The following is a 12,479-nucleotide window of genomic DNA, read 5'->3' as shown; positions in this document are numbered from 1 at the left end:
TTGCGTTTTCCACGATCCAGCGGATGTTGGCAATTTGATCTCTGGTTCCTCTGCCTTTTCTAAAACCAGCTTGAACATCAGGAAGTTCACGGTTCATATATTGCTGAAGCCTGGCTTGGAGAATTTTGAGCATTACTTTACTAGCATGTGAGTAGATGCGGTAGTTTGAGCATTCTTTGGCACTGCCCTTCTTTGGGATTGTTATTTTTGGTGTGGAAATTATGTATTAAAAATGTTATTTATGTTAACGCAATGGATTTTTGTGTTATGATGCCAATACATATTTCAGAAATTTCTCATTTTAATATTGATAGATATAGCTCACATAAACACAATCTATATAAATATAACCCACAAAAATAATTGAGGTCCTTCATTTTTAAGAATATCAAAGCAGTCCTAAGACCAGAAATTTTGAGTAAATCTTGGGTTTTAGAATCTTCTCTGTTAAGCCCAGCATATTACTGGACTCTGAAGGCAAGGTCCCCATCTGTCTTATTGGACATATATTTAGGGTTTGGCTAGTAGTATGGAAGCCTTAAGTATTACTGTCAAAAGGTTAGAAGGCAATAAGAAATGAATGTGAAGAACGATTCCACCTCACCCTTGCTTCCACATTACTCAGGGAAGTGGAAGTGAAGCCAGTGCTCCAGACTAGGGACTCGCCTTAGAGCCTGGACTGAACAGTGCCAGGAGGTAGAAAGGGAAGGGATTGGGCACCCGGTCTAAATGGGAACATAAGGAAAGGAGGGATGGACGGGCGCATGCGTGGAAGTAGGCGCATGTGTGTACATGCACTTACATGTACAGGGAGGGAGATAGCTGTTGAAAAGAGCAGAGGCACGGAGTCCCTCGCGCCTGCACGCGGGACGCGCATGCGCGCAGAAGAATGCGGGAAAGGCGCCAAGAGGTAGAGCGAGGAGCGTTGCGAGATGAGGCCTGTGGGGCCTGAGGCCCCGGTCGCTAAGCTTCTCAGTTGAGCCTTGTACACCCTCATTTTCGCCTGACTGACCAGACTGAAGAGCCCAGGCCTCGAGGGTGAGGTGAAATTGGCGCCTATGGGATCCCTGAAACGTTCATAAATCTCGGGTGTGTGAGGTTGGACGTCACGCCCTGAGGTCATCGGACTCCGCCAAGAGATAACAGGCCACCGGCCGGGGCCTCCCAGACTGCCCGGGCTCTGCGGAGCTGAGGGGTCAAACGGCCTGAGAGGACCCTCCTTTTTTCTCCCCTAGAACCTGGGAAACTGGTGTCAGCCCCTTCGCTCACCAGATTCGACTTTGAGGCCGTCCCAAGGGGCGACCTTCGTGGGCCGCAGGCCAGCGGTCCCCGCCCAACCAGGGAAGCCGATGGGTTCAGGCTCCCAGGCTGCAGAGACCGGGCCTTCACCGGCCTGTTGGGGACGAAGTTATTGCTTTTTTCTTGAGGAAGCTGTACACCAGCTCCTTCCTTTCGTTTTGGGGTTTATAGTTACAGGCAAAGAGGTCAAGGGGCACTTCCAGGAGCTCCGAGAGCTCCCTGGAAGCAGTGGTTGAGAGTCTTTGCCGGGAAGGATGAGCCACCATCAGGGCCTCTCGGCTGCTAGGACACAAAGGGGCTTTCACGGGGTCGCAGGTGGCCCGTTTGCAGGATCTGTTCGCCGAAAATTAGTTCTCTCAGCAAGAGTTGAATTTACCAGTTTACCAGAAAACGTAGATTCTGGTAAATTGACCAGTTTACACTTTTTGAATGTTTTCAAGAAAAGTGGATTTATTTTTCATGAGCACAGTTTTCCTTTTTTTAGTGGAACTCAGTGTCAGGGCCAGTGTTAACACGAATTAGGGGAATCAGAAGTACTTCCTGTTATTTGAGTTATGGTTCATTTCAGTTGCTGGCAAACCATCTGGTAATAGTGAAGATTTGCGTTTCTTAGGTAAGCTGCCAGCTAGCTGACAAATGTCTCCAGCTTCCTCAACTTGGTTAATTTTTGAACAAATCGAATTAAGATTTCTGTTTGATGCATGAAGCAGGGCACTCAAAGCCGGTGCACTGGGACAACCCAGAGGGATGGGATGGGGAGGGAGGTGGGAGTGGGGTGGGGGGAGCCAGGGGGACACATGTACAGCCGTGGCTAATTCATGGCACTGTATGGCAAAAACCACCACAATACTTAAAGGAATTAGCCTCCAATTAAAATAAATTAAAAAAAGTAAGAAGTATTAAGACACGTACTGTTATGAATGATTTAACATTTGATAACATAATATGCTACATGGGTTTTTCACTACCTTTAAAATAAAAGTCACTAAAAAATACCCAAATGAAAGAATTCCCTATGGATACACTTTAGGGTTTATCTTACTTGATTTGAGTTGATAACTGGAGATTCTTTGTTACTTTTTCCTTTTTGTGACACCATTTCCTTCTGGTGTTTCTCCTTGTTCTCTGGCCATTTCTTCTTTTCTTTATATTTTATTTCTGACGTTCTAAATCATGAAATCTGCAGCCACCAAAGGGCATAGAATGTATAAACACAGTTTTAAATGAATAATTTTAAAGCTTATATCTGTGTAACTGCCACCCAGATCAAGAAATACAATGTTACCATGGCTCTGGAAGATCTGTCATTATCATTTCATAGTCCCTTCTTACCTTTTAGAGATAACTTCAAGTCTGATCATCTCCTTGATTTTCTTTATGCTTTTGCCATGATTTTGCTTCTGTTTTCAACTTAGAACTATGGATTCTCTGTCTAGAATATTTTATATTGTGCTTATTCTGCTCAACATTGTGAAATTTATTTATACTGTTGCATGTAGCTGTAGTTCCTTTATTTCCTTCACATATGGATAGTATTCTTTTGATTGAAAAGTCTATGATTTATGCACTTTGCTGTTGATGGGCACTTGTGTTTTTCAGCTTTGTGACAATTATGAATAATGTTTCTGAAAACATTCTTTTGAGAAGTAGAAGAATGTAGTTGGTTAAGAGCTGTTTCTGAAACCAAACTGTGTTAAATCCTGACTACCACTCATCTGCTGCTGTTGCTGCTGCTAAGTCGCTTCAGTCGTGCCCGTCTCTGTGCGACCCCATAGACAGCAGCCCACCAGGCTCCCCCGTCCCTGGGATTCTCCAGGCAAGAATTCTGGAGTGGGTTGCCATTTCCTTCTCCAATGCATGAAAGTGAAGAGTGAAAGTGAAGTTGCTCAGTCGTGTCCGACTTGTAGCGACCCCATGGACTGCAGCCCACCAGGCTCCTCTGTACATGGGATTTTCCAGGCAAGAGTACTGGAGTGGGGTGCCATTGCCTAGGTAGTGTACAACTGAAGTTGTGTAACTTCTTTGTGTTTCAATTTTTTCACTTTTGTAAAATGGGAGTAATAATAGTACCTACCTTACATGGTTATGGTGAAGAGTAATGTAATTTAAAAATATAGAGCATTTGGAACAGTGCCCGACACAAAGCAAGCACAATATGTTATCATTAATTATTACTGTATTCTTTGGTTCAAGTGAAAGAGTTTCTCTAGAGAATATATTGGGAGTTGTTGGGCAATGGTGTATGTGTTTATTCAATTTTACTGCTGGTACTAGGTTGTTCTCCAAGGTAGTTATAACCATTTATACTGACATTAATTAAGGATGAGACTTTTTGGTTGTTCTACATCTCATCAACACCTGGTATTATTAAACTTTTCCATTTTTTTCCCAATCTGGTTGATGTGCAGTGGTATTTCATTGTTATTTTAATTACCTTTCATTGACTGTTAATGACATAGAATTTGTAATATTTATTGGAATAATTTAATTAAATGAATTATTTGATACTTATTTAAATATTATAAAATATTTTTGAAGTGCTTCTCAAGCTCCTTGCCCATTTTCCTATTGAGTTGTCTGTCCTTTTCTTCCTAATTTGTAGATGTTCTTCATATCTTTTGAATATTAGTCATTTGTTGTTATGTAGGTTGTGGATATATTCTCCCACTCTACAGTTTTTCTTTCTATTCTCCTTTTGGAGCCTTTTGATGAAAAGCCGTTTTAAATTTTAATGTAGTAGAATGTATCAGATGAAAGTTTTAAAAATAATTTCATTGTTTATTTTATTTTTGGCTGCGCTGGGCCTGCCGTGTACGAAGGCTTCTCGCTGTGGTGGCTTCTCTTGTTGTGGAGCATGGCGTCTAGGTGGGCAAGCTTCAGTAGCTGCAGCACATGGGCTCAGTAGTTGTGGTTCCCAGGCTCTAGAGCACAAGCTCAATAGTTGTGGTGCATGGGCTTCGTTGTTCCATGACCCGTGGGTTCTTCCTTAACCAAGGATTGAACTCCTGTCCCCTGCATTGGCAGGTGGAGTCTTATCCACTGTGCCACCAGGGAAGTCCTCAAATTGAAATTTTATGGTCATTGTGTCTTTTACGAGAAACACCAAGGTGGTGTGCTTTAAAGGGCACCATTTGCATCATCAGTAATTTTGTTTCCTGAAGTAGTATAACAGTGATCCTCCATTCTTTTCTAGACTTTTATAGTATTGTTTTTCACATTTACTTCTTTTTTCTATGTGAGATTGATTTTTGCACGTCCTTTGAGGTGCTTGCTAAGTTGCTTCAGTTGTATCCAACTCTTTGCGACCCCATGGACTGTCATTTGAGCTAGGGGCCATTCTTTTTTTTTTTCTGTATGGACGCCCAGTTGGTCCAGCACCATTTATTGAGAAGTTCACCCCCTACTCACAGATCTGCTAAGGCATATCTCTCATGTATCAGACTCTGTATAAGGATGGGTCTAATTTTAGGCTCTCTATTCTTTTCCACTAGTCTGTTTGTCCTTGTATCCATTCATACTGTCTTACTACAAATTTATAATAATACTTGTTAGAGCATGACTTCTCACTTTGTTTTTATTCAGAAGTATTTCAGCTATTTTTTGGCTGAAACTCAAAATTTTCAGATAAATTTTGTTATCAAGGTTGAGGTGGTCTTATAAGCTGGGGAGTGTTCCTCTTTCTGTTTTCTAGACAAGCATGTCTTTCTTAAACATCGGTAAAATTCGCCATTACTGACAACCTGGTATTAGAAAGGTTTCTATTTTTGTGTGTGTAAGTGTGTGCATGAACACATGTGTGTTTAAAAGATTTTCAAGTTATTTAATGGCTACAGGACTTTGGGGGTTCTTTATTTTTCTTGAGATAGTTCTTTGGTTAATTTTTAAAAGGTATTTATCTCATCTATTTTTTAAATGTATTGGTACAATAATGTTAATATTTATTATTATTATTTATTTAGTATCTGCAGCATCTATAATAATGTGCCCTTCTTTTATTCCTGATACTGGTTATGTGTTTTCTTTTTTTATAATTTTTACTTATTTATTTTTATTTTTGGCTGTGCTGGGTCTATTGCTGTACAGGCTATTCTCTAGTTGCAGCACAAGGGCTTCTCATTGTGGTGGCTTCTCCTGTTGCAGAGCACAGGCTCTCGGGTGTGTGGGCTCAGTAGTTGTGGTGCATGGGCTTATTTTCCTGGAGACATGTGGAATCTTCTGGGATCAGGGATCAAACTTGTGTTCTTTTCATTAGCAGATGGATTCTTAACACCTGGACCATTGGGGAAGTCCCAATTGTACATCTTTTAAAATTTGACATATAGTTGATATATTACACAAGTTGCAAATGTACAACATAGTGATTCACAAGTTCTAAAGGTTATACTCGGTATATAGTTATTAAAAAATGTTGTCTATATTCCTTGTGTTGTACAATATATCCTTGTAGTTTATTTATTATGTACACAGTAGTTTGTACCTCTTATACCTTTATACTACTGTTTTATATCTTTTAATTAAGCAGTAGTTCTTTATATTCCCTAAACACAAGTCTTTTGTCATCTATGTATCTCAGCGTCATTTTCTCCTAGTCTCTGACTTTGCCTATTAATTTTCTTAAGTTTCTTGATGAGCAGAGTTTTTTAATTTTGTGAAATCTAAATGATTAATTCTAAAGATTATTGCACTTTATGTTCTACATTTGAAACTTTTGCCTACCCTTAAGTCATGAAGGTACTCTCTCATGTTTTCTTCTTCTTTTTTTTTTTTTTTGATATTTGAAATACAACTTTATTCTGATTCTGAACAAAAAGGAATGGGAATGACAATAACAAACAAGGTTCCACTTCTCAGTATTGTCATGTGACTATAGCAGTCTTATATTTGAAACTCAAGGAGGAAACAACCGCATTCCAAAACACCTAAATATGCAGGTCCAAAAAATGAAGGTTTTTTTATTTTAAACTGCACATTCACTCCAAAGCCCATCCATCTCCTTCAGCATCCAAAGATTAAGCACACGTTCTGCCTAGCTATTTAATAAAGTGGCAAACACGCTGCACCGCTGACATCACAGGACAGTTGCCTATATAACTGGACTTCTGACCCTGGGCCCCCGCCTCACTTTCTCACAGGTTGTCATCTTCATCTGGGAGAGCAGTTGTCTGAGCAACCTCTAAATCATGCTCGTACTGTGCTGCTGAGGCTGGGTCCATGACCACCTCTGGCGGGGCAAGAGCAGGTGTGGCAACAAACTCCAAGTTAGGGTCTCCAATCAGTTTTCTGGTAAGCCAGAGGAAGGGCGTTTCCAAGTTGTAGTTACTTTTGGCAGAAATGTCATAGTACTGAAGATTCTTCTTTTGGTGGAAGACAATTGACTTTGCCTTAGCCTTTCTGTCCTTAATATCCACTTTGTTGCCACACAACACAATCAGGATGTTCTCACACACTCGTACCAGATCTCTATGCCAGTTAGGCATATTCTTGTAAGTAAACTCTTTTTTTTTTTTTTTTTAAATTTTATTTTATTTTTAAACTTTAGTAAGTAAACTCTTGATGTTACATCAAACATTATAATGGCACATTAAGCTTGTATATCATAGCCATCTCTCAGTCCACCAAATTTCTCCTGACTGGCTGTATCCCATACATTGAACTTAATTGGTCCTCTGTTGGTATGGAACACAAGAGAGGATAGACCTCAACACCCAAGGTAGCTACATATTTCTCAAATTCACCACTCAGATGACGTTTCATGACTGTAATTTTCCAGTACCACCATCACCAACCAATACAAGTTTGAACTGAACTTCGGGTTCTCCTTGGGCAACCATCACGATGTTACTTCCACAAGTGACTCCATGCCTGACTGAGGCTCTTAGGTTTTCTTTTAAATGCTTTTTAGTTTTAGATTTTACATTTAGATTGATGATTCATATAAAATTAGTCTTTGTGTATAGCATGAAATAGGATTTGAGTTTCATTCTTTTTTTTTTCCTATTTGTATAATTCAGTTATTCCAGAAAGGACCTTTCTTTTCCAGTTGGATGTCTTTGTACTCTATTTCAAGAATCAAAGTCCATATGCTTATGGGTTTATTTCCGAATTACATTGCTACTTTTTTTTGCCACGTGGTGGGATGTGCAGGTTCTTAGTCCTCCAGTCAGGGGTCAAAGCAGCACACCTGCATTGGGAGCACGGAATCTTAAGCTTTGGACTGCCAGGGAAGTTCCCTACATTGCTACTTTTGTATGTTAAATCAACCATGCATTTCTGGGACAAACTCCATGTTATCATTAGTTAATACCCCTTTTGTATATTTCAGGATTCGCTTTGTAATTTTTGTTGAGGATTTTTGTCTTCATCTATGTTCATGAAGATATTTGTCTTAAATGGTCTCTTTTACTAATATCTTTATCAAGTTTAGTCATTAGGGTGATGGTAGCCTTATAAATGGAGAAGGAAATAGCAACCCACTCCAGTGTTCTTGCCTGGAGAATCCCAGGGACGGGGGAGCCTGGTGGGCTGCCGTCTATGGGGTCACACAGAGTCGGACACGACTGAAGTGACTTAGCAGTAGCAGCCTTATAAAATGGACTGGAAAGTGCTTCCTCTTCTGTTTTCGGAAGTACTTATACTTGGTGTTATTTTTTTTCTTCCAATATTCTATGAAATTCACTAATTGAAACCATCTGGGCCTGGAATTTTCTTGGTGGGAGGGATTTTGATAAGGAATGCAATTTATTTAATAGTCATAGGACTATACAGATTTCCCATGTCATTGGATATCAGTTTTGTTAAGTTGTATTTTTAAGGAATTCCCCCATTTCATCTAAGTTGTTAAGTTTGTTGGCATGAAATATTTTCTTGTTGTCCTTTTAATGTCTATAGGATATGTAGTAATAATCCTCTTTCATTCCCGATATCGGTGATGTGCATATCTCTTTTTGTCCCATCAATCTGTTGTGGGGTTTACCCATTTTGTTGATCATTTCAAAGAACCAGTTTTGGTTTTCTTACTTTCATCAGTTGTCTGTTTTCTGTTCCGTCCTCTATTTATTTATTTCTGGCTGCACTGGGTCTTCAGGGTGGTGCTCGGGTTCTCCGTTGCTGCGCTCGGGCTTTGTCTAGTGGTGGTGAGTAGGGGCCACTCTAGTTGCGGTGCCCATGCTTCTCATTGTGGTGGCTTCTCTTATGGTGGAGAATGGGCTCTATGGCACGTGGGCTCAGCAGCTGTGGGACATGGGCTTAGTTGCCCCATGGCACGTGGGATTTTAGCTCCTGGACCAGGGATTGAACCAGTGTCCACTGCGTTGGCAGGTGGATTCTTAACCACTGGACCACCAGAGAAGTCCCTCAGACAATGATTTTAAACCTCTTTTCTGTTCTAATATCAGCTTGTAAAGTTATAAAATTCTCTCAAAGCATTGCTTTTGCTATATTCCACAAATTTTGGCATTTTATAATTTTATTATCCTTTAGTTTTAAAATTTTTATAAATTCTTTGTGATTTATTCTTTGACCTCTGGATTGTTTAGTAATATATTCTTTTTAAAAATACTTTATTTATTTGGCTTTGACAAGTCTCAGTTGTGGCACACAGGATTTTTGATTTTTGTTGTGGCATTCAGGATCTTAAGTTGCAGAATGTGGACTCTACTTCCCTGACTGGGGATTGAATCCTGGACCCTCTGCATTGGGAGCACAGAGTCTTAGCCACTGGACCACCAAGGAAAGTCCCAATTTTCTTCAATTTCCAAGTATTTGAAGTTTTCTTAAATATGTGGTTATTGATTTTAAATTTACTAACATGTAGGCAGAGAATATACTCTGTGTGATTTTAATCCTTGAGAATTTATTGATATGTGTTTTATGGTCAATATGTGTTCTGCAATTCTGAGGTTCTATAAATATCAGTTAGGCCAAAGCTGCTGATAGCGTTTTTGGATCTTCATCTTTACTGATATTTTCGTCTTCTTTTTTCCTGCCAGTTACTGAAAGAGTGCTAACTTCTATTAATATTATGATTTTGGAATTTATTTTTTCTTTAATTTTTGTAAACTTTTGCTTCATGTATTTTAAGACTTTTATGTTTGAACACATTTGTAAATATTACCTTCATGATGAATTGACCTTTTATTATGAATAAACGTCCTTCTTTCTATCTGATAATATTCTTTATCTCAAACATAATTTTGTTATACTAATAGGGCCACTGGGCTTCCCTGGTGGCTCAGTGGTAAAGAATCCGCCTGCCGTTGTGGGTTCAATCCCTGGCTCGGGAAGATCCCTGAAAAAGGAAATGGTAACCTACTCTAGTCCTTCTTATCTGGGAGATTCCATGGACAGAGGAGACTGGCAAGCTATAGTCTATGGGGTCACAAAGAGTCAAACATGACCGAGTGACTGAGCACACACACACACACACACAATAGTGTGTTTGAGAATGGTGTGTGAAAAATAAAGACTCACCTACTCGAAAAAAGTTTTGCATGATATAACTTTTTCCAGTAATTGACTTTCATCTATCTGTATCTTTGAACTTAACAGCATATCTCTTCACCAGCAATTGGGTCTTGCTTTTTTATTCATCTTGACAAATTTTGCCTTTTACTTGGAATGCTTAAATTAAAAACCTTTAATGTAGCGCGGAGCATTGGGGCTTTCCAGCTCTCACTGAACCTTCAGCATCCCCAGCGGCCAGTCTTGGCATCTTCGAAGTAAGGAGAGTTTTAGATGCTTCTGGATGTTCAATGCTAGCACCTTTACAGACTGGAGCAGCTCGATTTTCTTCATATTTGCTTTCAAGAGCAAGAAAAGTGCTGGGCTCTCACTTGTTTTCTCCTTGTGGTGTTCCGGAGTTCTGCTCCATATCCACCAGAAAGCTGGCGGCCCACAGCTTTGGCGCATCCATGGCGGCAATGATGTCCTTCCCTCCCCAGAGGTATCACTACTTTTTAGTGCTGGACTTTGAGGCCACGTGTGACAAGCCACAGATTCATCCTCAGGAAATCATCGAGTTCCCCATCCTGAAGCTAAATGGCCGGACCATGGAGATTGAGTCTACCTTTCACATGTATGTCCAGCCCATAGTTCATCCACAGCTTACTCCCTTCTGTACAGAGCTCACCGGGATTATTCAAGCCATGGTGGATGGTCAGCCAAGCCTGCAGCAAGTGCTGGAGAGGGTCGATGAGTGGATGGCGAAGGAAGGCCTCTTAGATCCAAACGTCAAGTCAATTTTTGTCACCTGTGGAGACTGGGACTTAAAAGTCATGCTCCCAGGACAGTGCCAGTACTTGGGCTTGCCAGTAGCAGATTACTTCAAGCAGTGGATTAACCTGAAAAAGGCTTACAGCTTCGCCATGGGCTGCTGGCCCAAGAATGGACTTCTAGACATGAACAAGGGCCTCAGCCTGCAACACATAGGCCGGCCCCACAGCGGCATTGATGACTGCAAGAACATTGCCAACATCATGAAGACACTCGCGTATCGAGGCTTCATCTTCAAGCAGACGTCAAAGCCGTTCTGACTGACCGAGGATGGGATGGGGCAGGATAGGGTAGCTGCTTGGCCCAGCCCAGAACCTTCCTCTCCCTCACCAGAGGGGCAAAGGGAGAGTGGCACAGCTCTGCGTCCAGAGTGTCCCCCAGCCTGCCCTGTGGGCTTCTGCCCTGGGTAAGGCCTGGCTACTTGGCCCCTCTGGAACAGACACTTTGTGCCCCCTACCCCCACCTCTCAACCTCAGCCCAGTATCAGCCCCTCCCACTGTGGGCCTGGGCTGGGGGACCTCCTCCTCACCGCCTCCTCCCGATACACAGGCTTCTGCTGGGGCCACCAAGCCCCCCTGTGCCCCCTCCCATCTGTAGTGCATGGTGTGTGGTACCCCCAGGGCTCCAGGACAGATCAGGCCCCACCTTGTGTCTGCCCCCGTCCCTGCTGTGAACGTGCCACTGAATAAAGTCGGGGAAATGAGAAAAAAAAAAAAAAAAACCTTTAATGTAAATGATATGGTTGGATTTTACTTTTCCATTTTATTATTTTTCTTTTTGTCCATTTTAGGCTTCTGTTTTTCCTATCTTCTTTTAGATAGTTTGAATAGTTTTTTAGTATTCATTTTAATTTATCTTTTGCCTTGGTAACTGTAACTCTTTGTAACATTTATTTAGCAGTTGTCTAGGGATTACAAGTCATATTCTTAAATTTTTATAGTCTATTTAAAGAGAATATTTTATCAATTCATATATAATGTAGATATCTTATAATTGTATATGTCCAGTGTATGCCCCACTGCTTTCAGTGTGTTTTACATCTACTATGCAGTATAAAACCTACAACTTATAAACTTGTTTGTTTTCTAATTAATTTTTATTGGAGTATAGTTGATTTATAATATTGTGTTAATTTCTGCTGTACAGCAAAGTGAATCAGTTCAGTTCAGTTCAGTCGCTCAGTCATGTCTACTCTGTGACCCCATGAACTGCAGCACGCCAGGCGTCCCTGTTCATCACCAACTCCCAGAGTCCACCCAAACCCATGTCCATAGAGTCGGTGATACCATCCAACCATCTCATCCTCTGTCGTCCCCTTCTCCTCCTGCCCTCAATCTTTCCCAGCATCAGGGTCTTTTCAAATGAGTCAGCTCTTCACATTAAGTGGCCAAAGTATTGGAGTTTCAGCTTCAACATCAGTCCCTCCAATGAACACCCAGGACTGATCTGCTTTAGGATGGACTGGTTGGATCTCCTTGCAGTCCAAGGGACTCTCAATAAGTTATACATATACATATATCCACTCTTTTAGATTCTTTTCCCATATACATCATTACAGAATATTAAGTAAGTTCCCTGTGCTTATTAATTATATATTTTATATATAGTAGTGTGTATACGTCAGTCCTAATCTCCCAATTTATCTGTCCCTCCCTTCCCCCGTTGGTAACCATAAGTTCGTTTTCTATGACACTATTTCTGTTTTGTAAATAAGTTCATTTGTACCATTTTTTAGATTCCAAATATAAGTGATATCATATATTTGTCTTTCTCTAAGTTACTTCACTCAGTATAATGATCTCTAGGTCCATCCATGTTGCTGCAAATGGCATTATTTTGTTCTTTTTTATGATTGGTACAATTATAATTTTTGTTTTTTAAAATTATAATTTTGTTTTAAAAATTCACAA

General features: G+C 40.5%; 2 protein-coding genes and 1 pseudogene across 5 annotated transcripts in view; 2 read left to right on the top strand and 1 right to left on the bottom strand.

Moving 5' to 3' along the window:
- The first annotated feature begins 388 nt into the window (after positions 1–388).
- The window catches only part of SLC6A16 (solute carrier family 6 member 16), a 61,518-nt gene continuing 49,427 nt past the window's right edge, over positions 389–12,479 (top strand). For both annotated transcript variants that reach the window (XM_025269500.3, XM_025269492.3), the window contains exon 1: positions 389–1,038. The gene's annotated coding sequence lies outside the window, so the exon portion shown is untranslated. The remainder of the gene's footprint in view (positions 1,039–12,479) is intronic.
- On the bottom strand, positions 6,140–7,130 carry LOC102407031 (annotated as a pseudogene).
- LOC102407333 (ERI1 exoribonuclease 3-like) lies at positions 9,929–11,266 on the top strand. 3 transcript variants are annotated; one of them, XM_025269503.3, is made up of 2 exons: positions 9,929–10,645; positions 10,746–11,266. In XM_025269503.3, the coding sequence occupies exons 1-2, from the start codon at positions 10,050–10,052 to the stop codon at positions 10,774–10,776; spliced, it is 627 nt and encodes a 208-aa protein (XP_025125288.1). In that variant the 5' UTR covers positions 9,929–10,049; the 3' UTR covers positions 10,777–11,266. The 3 variants fall into 3 exon arrangements, with proteins under 3 accessions (XP_025125288.1, XP_025125287.3, XP_044786798.2); XM_044930863.2 differs by having other exon boundaries at positions 9,935–10,026; positions 10,305–11,265; XM_025269502.3 differs by having other exon boundaries at positions 9,930–11,263.

The sequence above is a fragment of the Bubalus bubalis genome, chromosome 18 (assembly GCF_019923935.1).
Source record: "Bubalus bubalis isolate 160015118507 breed Murrah chromosome 18, NDDB_SH_1, whole genome shotgun sequence".
In the NCBI taxonomy this organism is placed as follows: Eukaryota; Metazoa; Chordata; class Mammalia; order Artiodactyla; family Bovidae; genus Bubalus; species Bubalus bubalis.
The sequence above is the reverse complement of the archived record's forward strand: the minus strand, read 5'-3'. Positions and strand labels throughout refer to the sequence as shown.

What these genes read in the sequence shown, in the direction of transcription:
- LOC102407333 (XM_025269502.3), top strand. Translation starts at nt 10,050, where the DNA reads ATGCTAGCACCTTTACAGACTGGAGCAGCTCGATTTTCTTCATATTTG.